At 48.0% G+C, this 13239-nt stretch overlaps 1 protein-coding gene across 1 annotated transcript in view; it reads left to right on the top strand.

The window, feature by feature from the left end:
• Positions 1-3655: 3655 nt before the first annotated feature.
• The window catches only part of GABRR2 (gamma-aminobutyric acid type A receptor subunit rho2), a 42305-nt gene continuing 32721 nt past the window's right edge, over positions 3656-13239 (top strand). The window contains exons 1-2 of the mRNA XM_036065163.2: positions 3656-3793; positions 9866-9972. Coding sequence (XP_035921056.2) covers positions 3681-3793; positions 9866-9972 — 220 coding nt within the window. The 5' untranslated portion in view covers positions 3656-3680. The remainder of the gene's footprint in view (positions 3794-9865; positions 9973-13239) is intronic.

Below are 13239 nucleotides of genomic sequence, written 5' to 3' on the forward strand. Positions count from 1 at the left end.
ATAACCTGATTTAAGAACAGCAAAGGGTTTGAATAGATATTTGTACAAAGAAGATACACAAATGACCAATAAACATGGAAAGATGCTCGAACATCATTAGTCATCAGGGAAATGCACATCCAATTACAGTAAGATACTTGACATCCACTATGATGGCTAGAATAAAACAGCTAAGTGTTGGTGAGGATGTGGAGAAGTTGAAATTCTCATCCATTGTTGGAATGTAAAATGAGGCAGCCACTTTGAAAAAAACTGGTAGTTCCTCAAAAAGTTAAGCAAAGAGTTACCATATGACCCAGCCATTCCACTCCCAGGTATATCGCCAAGAGAAATGCAAACATGTTCACACAAACTTCTACACAAGTATTCATGCAGTATTATTATTCATAGCCCCAAACTGGAAACTCAAATGCCCATCGACTGAAGATAAGCAAGATGTGTTCTGTCTATGCAATGGAATGTTATTTGGCAATAAAGAGGAATGAAGTTATAATACATACTACAACATGGGTGAATCTTAAAAACATCATTCCAGAAAAAAAAAAAAAAAGATAACATCAAGTCCAGCGAAGCCAGACACACGAGGCTGCACAGCATATGATTCCATGTGTATGAAATACCCACGTTAGGCAAACCCATAGAGACAGAAAGTAGGTTGGTGATTGCCAGGGGCTGAAGGGAAGTGAAGGAAAGGGGGGCGACTGCTAATGGGTGTGAGGTTTCTTCGGCAGGAGAAGAAAATGTTCTACAATTAGATACTGGTGATGGTTACACACTCTATACTAAAAACCACAGTTTAAGGGGTAAATTTGGGGCACCTGGGTGGCTCAGTCAGTTAACTGTCTGCCTTCGGCTCATGGCATGATCTCAGAGTCCTGGGATCGAGCCCCATGTCAGGCCCCCAGCTCAGTAGGAAATCTGCTTCTCCCTCTCCCCCGACCCCTACTCATGCTCTCTCTCTTACTCTCTCCTCTCAAATAAATAAAATCTTTAAAAATTTAAAAAAAAATAAAGGGGTAAATTTATGGTATGTGAATGATACTTCAATAAAGCCATTACTTAAAAAGTTACACTTATCTCCAACTGAGTTTTTCTCCGTACCATAATCACAATAATTCAACTACTGAAAATAAGAGAGATTTAAAGAAAAAATTGATAGGACCTAACATGTCTAGAATGCAACAAAACAAATATTTCTTCCTTTTTCTTTTTTTTAGATTTATTTATTTATTTGAGAGAGAGAAAGAGAGAGGGATAGATGGTGGGGGCAGGGGCAGGGACAGGGGGAGAGGGAGAGAATCTCCAGCAGACTCCCTGCTGAGTGTGGAGCTTGATGTAGGGCTCCATCCCATGACCCTGAGATCATGAGCTGAGCTGAAACGAAGAGTGTGGCACTTAACCAATGGAGCCATCCAGGTGCCCCAAAACAAATATTTCTTGAAAACCAACAATATGCATGAATAGTTCTAGGGTTCTAGACAGTCCTTTATAGGCCTGTTTCAAATGGAAGAGAGGAAAAGCACCATCTTTTGAACAAAATCTATGGAAAAAAACTTTAATGGGTCTCTTTCCTTTCCCACTAAATCTTCAGGAGCAGTGGGACTTTTAAACAAATGATCTGGATAATTCTGAGAAGTGGCCAGATTGGGGAACCACTGAATTAGTCCCCATACTGAATTATTCTCACTCCCAAATTGCTTTTTAACTCCTGTAATTTGGCTTCCTGCTACATCTTTCAACTGAAACTACAGTTAACTGAAGTTAGGAACAATGTTCTGGTTGCCAGATCAGTTAACCTGCTCCTGCCCTCACTTCTTTGCAACACTGACTGTTGACTACCCCCTCCCAGAAACTCCTTTGGTTTTCAAAGTCAGCATTTTTGCTAGTTCTTCTATGCTTTTGTTCAGGCTTCCCATCCATCCATTAGAAGTATAGATTCCAGTGCACCTGGCTGGCTCAATCAGTAGAGCATACAACTCTTGATGTCGGGGTTCAAGCCCCACATGGGGTATAGAGATTACTTAAAAATAAAATCTTAAAAAAAGAAAGTATATATTCCCAAAGGATTCTATGCTTATACTGGGACTTCTATTTTCCAGGAAGATCTCACCCTTTCCTGTGGTTAAACTACCACCATCCATTGATGGCTCTAAATCTATTTTTCCAGTCCAGACCTTTCTCCTGAGCTCCAGGTTTATTTATTCTCCAGCTGCCTATTGGGCATCTGGAAGTCTCATGATACCTCAAATTCCACAAGTCAAAATCTGTCATCTCCCTAAGAAACTTGTCCACCTCTAACAGATATCAGTTAATGGTGGTTCCATCCACCAGTCTTACCTCCAAACTAGAATCGTAGATATCACTGTTGCCTTCTCTTACCTCCCACTCTATTCAGTCAGCAAATGTATTCTACTTCGGAAATAACTTGACTATCTCATTCTTCTGTCTTCCCTCCTCTTCTTCCATCTTCCCTCATCTTCCATCTTCCCTTCCATTAGGGCAGGACCTCATCCTCCTTTGTTATTATTACTTTTCTGATCCAACTGATCCCCAGTTAGGAATTCTGTAAAAAAATAGAGTGGATCTTGTCATTCCACTTTGCTTAAAGGAATCAAAAGAACTTCTTTTGATTCGTTCTTTCTTACATAATAAAACTCCAATTCTGTTCACTTCTGGTTATCACTCCTCTTGACCTCCAACCTCATCTCCCTATGTCTCTACCACACTAAACTCCTCTCCGTCTCAGACACAGCAGGCAAGTAATTAGTAGTTTTTAAACATTTTATTCTGTTCAGTAGATTAAATATAACCACATGTATCTTTACACTTCAAATATTCATTATTTCATATCCTAGGATAGGAATCAAACCTAATTTATGATGAAATTACACATTTTAGGATTAAAGACCCAAATCAATCTAATGCTCATGATAGGAAGAAGAGCTTACATAATCATGAATTCTCATTTGGTTTATACATTCCTTCAAAATGAAAATGGATTTTATGCTTTGATAAGATCTCTTTGATAAGAGAAAATGATGTGTATTTGGGGGGAAAGCAAGCATCCTTGGCCATAGACAAAATATGCTTTCTTAGATGGAGAAATAAATCAACCCTGTGAAAACAGGTCATTTGTGTGTTTACTCAGCATTTCCCGAGCACATTCATGCACTCATCTTGTCCATCAGGTCTTCCCTGCAAATCCACTCAGAATCCAAGCTGTCTCCCTGGTGGGTGTGACAGACTGGTTTTATGCAGCCAGAGGGAAGGATTAATGATCTCAGCAAAGAACTGGCATGCTCAAGAGGTTTAAAAAAAAAAATTTTTTTTTATGTAACAGTTTTAGCCAAAGCTGCTCTGGGACTCAGCGGAAGCAGAATTTCACAGGAGGACAAACTTGTTGACTAATGGCCAATCACTAAACAGCAGGGAGGGCAAAGCCTTGGTGTTTGTGTCACGCCTGGGGCGGGCGGGGGGGGCGGAGTGCGGTGGGAGGTGGGGTGGGACGAGCACCACTATCGAATATTTAATGGGAAAAATCAGTCCGGCCAGTCATGCTCCTGCAGCCCCTTGGAGAAGCACTGTCACAAAGCGATGGACTGAATCCGTGGTGCAGCCCGGGGGGTCCGCCCCGCTGCAGGTTACTGGAGAGCCGCTGGGGCATCATAGACATTCACAGAATGCCTTATTTCACAAGACTCATTTTGTTCTTGTTTTGTCTGACGGCTCTTGTGGAGAGCAGAAAGCCCAAGAAGAGGAGATGGACAGGGAAGCTGGAAATGCCCAAGCCAAGGTAAGGGCATGGGTGGGAGGGGAGGAAGGTCACTGGCGGCCGCGGCGCACAGAGGGGCAGTCCCCAGGAGGGCTGAGGTTACATTGTCCCGCTGGCATCTGTTTTCCAGCCAGAGGTAGATGGGGCCACCACCTCACTGAAAACAGTCTCTCTCGGAGCACAAATATTCTCTAGCATCACAAGAGAGCAAAGCTAGACTGCATTGAGCATTTTGTTCTGGTATCTGTGTTCTGTCCAAGCATTTTGATTTGAGGCAGGTGGTTGAAGATTTCGTGGGTAAAACCTCTTGTACTTCTCGGCTTGTGCTGCTTTGTTCCTCAGGATGACATCCTGTAGGGACCATGGGGGGCCTGCTGAGTAATTGCACTCAAGAACTTTGGGGGGGGGGGGCTGTAGATAGGAATTTAGTTTGAACTATTAAGAAAAAATGTAACCGAGAGTTGTCATCTTTAAATGATTGGACTGGGAACAGCTTTATAACGGTATTGGGTTTCATTTCACTGTTGCAATCTGAAAAAGGTATTTGAAATTTGCTAGGTTATCAGAAATACATGTGTGGGCAACAGGAACTGCCGTTGCACGATGTAATGGAAACACTTCCAAGATACTGGTTAGGCCCGGAATTTGCATTAAAAATCATGACATTTCCAAATCGAAGTTCCTTAGTAAGTTTGTTTGAACAGATGTACAAAACCTGATACTCCAGGCCTGATGTAGACACGATTGTTGAGCATGCAGAAAAGAGCAAGCCGCTGAGATGGAGACAGCATGTGTGAGATGTCACACATCTGTTCTCCATTCTACTAAGCATTGTGAGAACTAGTGATTGTGAATATAAACTAATATATGGAGGCACATTTTCTGGGTCACTGGCTTTTATTTGTAATCAGGCACCGCTATCGGTGACAATTGTTGGAAATTGTCCCTCCAATATATTTACTTATAAATTATATACATATACTATTATGCATATGTATATTAAAGTAAAACTTGACTGCTTCCTTATTTTTAGATAAAAACTACCAGTAGCAGTTACAATCTCTACTTTCTGCGTCCCAGTGGACCATCTTTAGCACCCCAGGTGTATGGCCGCTTTGGAGACTGCCGCTCTGGGGAGGTACATGCCCTGCAGGGCCTAAGCCTAGTCACACAGAAAGCAAACAGATCAAACTTGTCCGGACGACAGGAAGGAGGCACTGCCCTGCAAGTCCCGTCCTGGTGATATCGCCAGAATCACAGGCTGTTAAATTGGAGGGGACCTCGGGGGTCACGTGATCCAGCAATTCCTCTGAACTCTAAGTGAGATGTGAACAGGTGTTGTGTGAAAAAGGGGGTTTTGGGGTCAAAGAAACTTGGGAAACTCTGGTTTAGGTCATTTTAAACAGCTGTCTTCATTACAGCTTCTAGAACCTTTATTATGCAAATAGACATTCTGAATCTTGAAGAGGAAAGTAAATTATGCAGTTTTTTAAAAAAAAAACAACCTGCTCTTTTTGGACTATCTTGTGGCATTCCTATTTTGGGAAACACAGTTTCAGTTTTATGGATGTTGAGAAGTCAGCTGGCCTCGGTGGGTAATTCACACAGCTGGCTAGTGACCCCCCCGGGCTGAGACGTAGGTTTCCTGATTTTCTCAGCCTAGAGGAAAAGCATTGTATGGACTTGTCTATTCCCTGAGAACAGTGCTGGGGTTCAGCACGAGCCCCTCAGGGATCCTCAGGGATCCTCACGGATCCTACTCGGCAGCCTGGGTTGTCACACCCGTGTCACTCCTCACAAGACCCACAGTCATTCCCAGACACCTGCATGAGCTTGGGGACAGACTGAATCTGACCCTTAGGGGTGAGGAGAGTTTCCTGAAATCCATCCCAGGGGGTGTTAAAGTGGAAGAAAAGATGAACCTACACATTCAACAAATAAAATATAATTATTGAAGGGAGGCTGGGAGAGAAACATGATTCTAGGCCTTTCTAAATCCACCAGGGCAGGTGCACACTCAGACAATCATCAAGCTATGTCTGTCTGTGAAAAATTTCAGCCAAGTGTCTGACTAAAAAATTACATTCATCATTGACACACAAGTTAAGCTGTACGAATAAACAGGAACAAAATGATGTGGCTTTTAGAGCACTTCATCTCTGTAGGGTAGCTTCTTTTCTTTGAAGTCCTGTCCCCCACCTCCTACCTCACACGGTCTTACACACACATACCATACACCATACATAGGATTTCACCCAGTCTCTTTCTCTCTCTCTCTCTCTCTCTCTCTCTCTCTCACACACACACACACACACACAGAGTTAGGATCTTTTCTAACCTATATACCTTCTGTATCACTCCAAGGCACCCTCACAAAATAATTATTCTGCCCAGTAGGTGCTTTTTCCAAAACTGCTTCCAGTTTTCCCACCCTTCGTGTCCCCCTTCATGGAACTGCTGCCCCCTGAACCTGTTTTCTCCTAGCTATTCCCTTTGCTCTCTTCTCCCTGCCTCCCAGCCTCCAGCTTCAGTCCAGCTCCTCCCTGCACACTACCTAAGTTGGCCTCCTGACCACGTGACCCCCCCACCCCACCCCCCCCCCCCGCAAGAGGGGTCCTTCTCCCTGGAGATCTGAAAATGAACCTAGCTGTGGGCTCTGGGGGTCTGGGCTCTCCCCGGATAACACTCTCTGGTTCCTCCTGGTCCCAGAGCCTGGAGGCCCCTTCCGTATTTCCTCTCCCCTTTGCAGCCCCTGTGGCCAGCCTTCTCTTGGTCTGCGTCGTGGCTCACGTGGTGCTGGGCCCAGGAGCAGCTTTGCTCTCCTGCTGCCCAGTGATCCTCACCCTCCCAGAGGCCTGGGGAAGGATGGGGGGGGCGGGGGCAGGAAGTCAGGGAAACCAGGTTTGGACCCTGGTTCTGTGGCTCCCCTGGCCATGGCCATGTTTCCTGATCTTTCTGAACCTCGTTTCTCCAGTGAAAAGGGGTGGTCGTGAGACCTCCCCCACTGGGATGAGGGGGTAACCGCAGCTCAGGGCCTGCACAGAGAGGGGGTGATGCATACGGGCATGGTCGTCATGCCTGCTATTATGGCTACCAAGTAAACCTCAGCACGGTGGCCCCAGCCCTGCCTCTCAAAGGTGTGGTGAGCACGTTTTTCCTCTCTCTCCACCCGAGGCTGGTCTGAGGGCCCGTGGAGGTTCTGGCTGCCCCGCATTGGGCTGGGACTTGGGGTATGGCCCCTGGAGTCTGGGGTCTTCGGGCCAAGGCATCTGGGCACTGGAAGAATGAGCTGAGGGCATCTGGCTCACACAAATAGCCCAAGGCTGGGGATATTAGTGGCCTGAGTTATCAAGTAATTGGTTCCTTTAAAAAACAAAAAACAAAAAACACCCAGTTCTGGGCCCTCATTAATGGCACAGGCATTTCAATCTCGTCTGTCCTGCAGCGGGGCTGGAATTCTGGGACTTCTGCTCCCTAATCCTCCCCTCTAAATGGAGGTGGAAACTGCTGGCCAGCAGGGATTTGCTCCCCGAGAGGCAGAGGGGTAGGGCGCTGGCCGCACTCACAATTTAATGTCTGTGATCTGCTAAGCCCTAAGGCCGAGCTCTTCCTCCTCCTTTCCGGGGTGTCTTTGCTGGGATGTTGAATGTGGCCTGTCACGCGGTTGCTGTGCGGGGAACTGGGCCTGGTCCCTCCTGACTTGTGGAGCCAGGCTTGGGGCAGAGACTGTGGAAGACAGCTCCGTGGAGGCGCCCTAACAGTGGCCGCCTCGCTTCAAGGGAACTGGACTTGGCTTCCATATGCCAGCTAACTGGGAGGAAGACATTACATTGGACTTCCCTCCAACGGGCTTGTTGTCTAAAAGCAACTCTGAGCATGGCTTCTTTCTCCAACTGCTTAACACCTTCAATGTTTTCCCATCGCCTTTGGGTAAAGGCAGAAGCCTTAACATGACCTTCAAGGCTCTGCCTGGCCTGGTCCCCGCGTGCCCCTGCGGCCTCTCTCGGCCCGCTCCAGCGCCTCTTCCTTCCCTTCCCCCTTTATTGAATGCCCTCTCATCCTGCAGCCTAGACCACCTCAAACTGAGCGCGTCCCAAACCCAGCTAGAGGTGTGTTGTTTAAACGCCTGTAGGATATCCCTCAGGGGATCATCAGTCAGACAGCTGGATAAAGGATGTAGAGCAGGGGGTACTCATTTAGGAATCGTCCACATGGTAATGACAACTGAAGCCACCGAGGTAGGCTGGCCTGCCAAAGAGGGAGTGGAAGGGGAAGAGGAGGCGGCTGGGAGAGGGCCCTGGGGATATTAGCGTTTAAGGGGGGGATGCTGAGGGCAGGCGGGCGGCAGTGGAGATTGAGAACGAACTCTCAGGTGATAGGAGGACCGCCCAGTGCCTGGTCCTGAAAGCCCAGGTTTCTAGCAGAGGCATGGTCCTCTGTGTGGCCGAGAAGCCAGCACTGAGCACGAGTTCCCGCAGGGCCTCGGGTCCAGCACAAGCGGGGCAGGAAGTGCTTGGGAGTGAGGAGGTGGCCCCAGCCTGTGGCGCACAGCTCTCTGGGAGGATTATGGATTTATTAGGAGGGGGAAGACTTCATTTTTTTAAAAGAAAACGTTTAAAGACAAATATAACTACCACACCTCTAATGCTACCACTTTTCAATAAATTTTGCGCGAGGAGGATGTGCGGTCTAGACAGACTTTCTCCTTAGTTTGGGTTCAAGGGAGGAGAGACTTGAACCCAGTTTGAAGGCTGGCGAGAAGGAGCCGTGGGGAAGGGAGCTGCTGAGGAAGCTGGGGTGAGGGCGTTTGAGAGCAGAGGTCAAGGGCTGTGCGGGGAGGGTCAGGCTCCTGTGCCAAGCCCCCAGTGACCCGCAAGGCTGAAGGAAGAAAATACTACCACTGCCCCTGCTTCTGAGGGAGAATGGTTGGGAGGTCTGGAGCTCCAGGTGGCTGCGAGGGTAGCGCTGTGAGGTGGGAAGCGCAGCTTAGAGGGGAATCTGCCCCTTGGGGGGGCTGGGGGGTGGAGGGCAGACCAACCTTTAGACCAGCACTGCGTAAGAAAACTTCTGAGACTGTGGAAATGTTCTAGATCTCACTATCCAACATAGTAGCCGCCAGCCTCGTGTGGCTATTAAGCACGTAAGTAAGGCTAGTATAATTAAATTAAATAAAGTAATTTTATTTTATTAATGGACTTTATTGTATTAATTAATTAAATTTTAATTTAATTAAATTTTAATTGGCTTAAACAATCACATGGACCTAGTGGCTACTTTATTGATCAGCACGGTTTTAGACCTCCCAACAAATTACACCATCTGGGCAGAGATGACAGAGAATGAAAGTTAAGAAGGACTTCATAGAAAGATGTCTCAAAGAACAGGACCTCGAGAGAGGAAACATGTTACTTCCCTCTTACAGAGTTTAAACAGGAAATATGCCCCTTTCTCTAAAAAGAAAAAAGAAAAAGCGTGATAAGAACACTGAGAGTAAATTGGGGATGTATATATAAATAAACAACAAACATTCAACCCCAAATCTCTTCATTTACTAGAGTCCTTAAATGTCCTACACATAACAACATTTACAATAACACTGACTTCTGATAAGGTTGTTTCGTTTCTTCTGTCAAGAATTAGATCTCACATCTTGTCAGACACAAATCCATCCTTCTTCCCTCCCTCCCTCTCTCCCTTTCCTTCTCCCTTCTCTTGTCTTTCTTTTTGTTTAGTGATGATCACGTCAGTAGAATATTGTTTTAGAATATTTTGGATTTTACTGCTTTGGGATTACGTGTGGTTGTGGTGAGGAAAAAAAAATAAAGAAGATTTGGAAAGAGGGGCGCCTGGGTGGCTCAGTCGGTTAAGCATCTGCCTTCGGCTCAGGTCATGATCCCAGGGTCCTTGAGGGAGGACCTGGGGGGACAGGGTGGGTGGGGAGGGGTGTGTGTGTGTGTGTGTGTGTGTGTGTGTGTGTGTGTGTAGCCTTCAGCGGATGGAGAAAAGGTGCCTAACGGGAAGATCCTGCAGGGAGTATCCTCCCCAAATGCCTTTGTGGACCACTGAAAATATGTCTCTTGCTTGTCTTTGCAGTCACCTATATAAGAAGAACCTTGACGTGACCAAAATCCGCAAGGGAAAACCTCAGCCACTTCTCAGAGTGGAGGGCCACGATTTCTCCATGAGGCCCGCCTTTGGAGGTAGGGTCAAGTGCTTGCCTTGGCCGGGGTGGGGCCTGGTCCCCAGGGGCTCCCTGCTGATGCTCTGCCCTGTTCTCTCAGGCACAGCCCTCCCGTGGGACCCTGATTTTCCCACTCACAGTCACAGAAGCCCAACTGGGCTTCCAGAGTCCCTCATTTTCCCAAGGAGAGAAGAGCTGGAAGAAGTGAGCAGAGAAGGGGGCCAACGGAAGTGTTGTCGACGGCTAAACTGTTTACATCCCGAGTGGACCTGCCCTGCGGCTGCCAACTCTCTTTTCCTAAAATATGAGCCAGCCTGGAGAGTCTGGACACAGAATGGCTCCCCTGCTCAGCCAACCCTGTGATTAGCTGGGAATTTTGGGTTTTGGAGGTCACCTGCCTTTCAATGCAGCAACAACAATTGAACCCATTATAAGGCCCCAGGCAGACTTGCTCCCAAGGGCACATTGCTGCTTTGGACTCAGGGAGGGGTGGTGCGAGGCTGGTGGCTGTCCCTTCCAGGAACTGGAGAAATGCCACAGGCAGGCCAGGAAAGGAGTTCACCATCTGTTCTGACCAGGCAGGGGGGAGTGGGGTGAGAAGAGCAGAATACATGAGATGTGGGGCCAATGCCCCCCCACTTGTGGATTTGGGAAACTGAGGCCCAGAGCATTTCGGCCAATGGGCCCCGGCCAACGCAGACCTGGGCCAGCTGGCTTCCTTTTCCCTTTATCTCCCTTTCCAGATCTTCTCTTAGGTCCCTGGAGAGGTAGGGGTGTGATCTGTGGGCAAGTCACAGACCCTCTCTGAGCCTCTGTTTGCTGGCTTGTAAAATGGGGATAGTAATCCCTACATCATCATTGTCATGGGGCGGGGGTTGTCAGGATTAAAGATCATATATCTCAAGCCCCTGACACATAAAGGTTCGTGGTCCCGTTAGAAAAACACAGCTGTCAGGCCTTCCTTTGGGTGACTGTTAAGGGATTAGACATTCATTTATCCCAGAAGCCTTTGCATTTAAAAGGCCTCAAAGCCTCCCACTCAATCCCTGAGCTCTGACACCTGCTGAGCAGAAGGATAAAAGGAGGAGGCAGATTATGGCCCTGGGCCTCTTCTTCCTGCCCAGGAATGCTGCTTACCACGGGCTCAGGTCAGGAGGCCGCCCTCTCTCTGGTGGTGCTGGTTCCCCCGGGGGCCATAGTAATGCTGACAGGGAATTTTAGGAAAACAAAATTCTCGTGAACAAGCAGCTCTAAAATAGCTGTATCTGCTCCAGGAGGTCTGAGATGTCCCTATCAGCACGAAGCTCCATGTTGCCTTTCTCGTAGAGTGTCAGTTAAGATACAGAGGGTCAGCTAAGCGGCTAGAACAATAGTACACAATAGTATTAATGACACCTAATGCTTTTATAGTGATTTTTCTGTGCCAGGCACCATTCTGATCAAGTTATGTACATACGGGATCTTATTTTAGTCCTCACAACTGCTCCGTGAGGTAGCTACTATTGTTTTCCCTAGATGGGGAAACTGAGGCCCAAGAGGTGAAGGGACTGGCTCAGGTCACACTCCTGCTGAGGTTAGGCTCTCCCTCCTGGCTGAGGCTCTTTCTTGTCCCTTCTACCTGTACGTCCCTCAACACAGGGCTGACATAGCCATCAGGCGGAGTAGGCATAGTGTCAAATGCTCACAATGATACTCTTAGAAGCCTCTGAAAATATTTTATTTTAAAATAATAAAAAAATGCAATCTTAGGTAGAAGAAAATGTTTTAAGATATATCTTATATAATTATATATTCACCTCATACCAATTTTTTAAAAAAATTTTTTTAAGATTATTGATTTATTTATTTGACAGAGAGAGACACAGCGAGAGAGGGAACACAAGCAGGGGGGTAGTGGGAGAGGGAGAAGCAGGCTTCCCGCAGAGCAGGGAGCCCGATGCGGGGCTCGATCCCAGGACCCTGGGATCATGACCTGAGCCGAAGGCAGCTGCTTAATGACTGAGCCACCCAGGCACCCCCCAGTTTTAAATAAAATATGCTTTTTTTTAAAACATTTTTTATGGAGGAAGGATGCCATGAAAGCAAAATTGCCCAGGGCCCTCAGAAGTCCTAATGTGGCCCTACCTCAGTGCACACTTCTGTGGGGCAGGTGTGTGTGTACGGGTGCGGGTAATATCCCGAAGGACTTGTAGTCACCTTCCACTGGAGGCAGGAGCCTGAGCAGCACCTGGTCAGTACCCTCAGTTTACCTGGGGGAAAGAAGAAGAGCTGCGGGTCCGGGGGCTTAGGAGGTGGCTACAGAACAGCCAGGAACAGAACTTTGGTTTCATCTGGGATATAAGCTACAGAACTGAAAGCCTCATAAAAAGGCCCCTCCTCCAGGAGAAAGCCAGGAAACCAGGAGCTAGCTCTCAGGAATAGCAGGTGAAGTGTCGCCATGTTCCCGGAAAACCTGGCTCGGAGCAGAATCATCCAACAGGCTGCAGCCCCAGGCTGGGTGCTCCTTCCTCCAGCCACGTCCCAATAGCAAATCGGATTTCCTGTGCCCTGATCCCTGCCACCGCTGGGCCCATGAAAGGGGCCCCTCAGGGTGAAGGGTCAGGACAGTCCCCTGCCCCTGCCCGAGTAAGCGTAAGCGTCTGAGGCTGGGAAGGCCCTGAGTTTGGAGGAAGCTGCAGGGGAAGGAGGAGTCACCTCTGCCAGGTATGATGAGACCTGAGGCTCCTACACATCAGATCTCAGTTCCCAAAGCCCAGGGTGGGGGCAGTTTCTCCCTCTTTCCACCCCCCTCCCCCAGGGCATTTGGTCCTCTGGTCACCTTTTATCCTATGCAGGGCTTTCCTGGCTTTCCAGACATCACTTGGCTGAGGCGGGGGAAAGGAGCAGATAGCAGGGTGTCGGACTCCACACTCTCACCCGCCCATAGATAAGACGGCTTGTGACTGCAGGGAGTCCAGGCCAAGCAGGTGGGATGGGGTCATCCAGGAGTGTGGGGTATCTAGAGATGGTTTAGAGCCAAGAAGGTGCAGGTGCTCCTGAGGGTCCCATTCCACCCAGCACCTCATCCTTGGGTGGGGGACACTGCCCAGGTGGCAGGCAGGTCTCTGAGCAAGGAGGCTGGCGGACAGCACCTAGGTGACTCTGGGCAAGTAACAGAAGGCACTCCTTCCTTGTGGACAGCCCTGTGCCAGGCCCCTGGGGAGAAGCAGAGCCTGAACCCATCCTGACCCCTCTCCCGATTCGCACCCGTGCATACTAAGCAGGTCATTTGAACAAAGATGTCTGT

The sequence above is a fragment of the Halichoerus grypus genome, chromosome 9 (assembly GCF_964656455.1).
Source record: "Halichoerus grypus chromosome 9, mHalGry1.hap1.1, whole genome shotgun sequence".
Lineage (NCBI taxonomy): Eukaryota > Metazoa > Chordata > Mammalia > Carnivora > Phocidae > Halichoerus > Halichoerus grypus.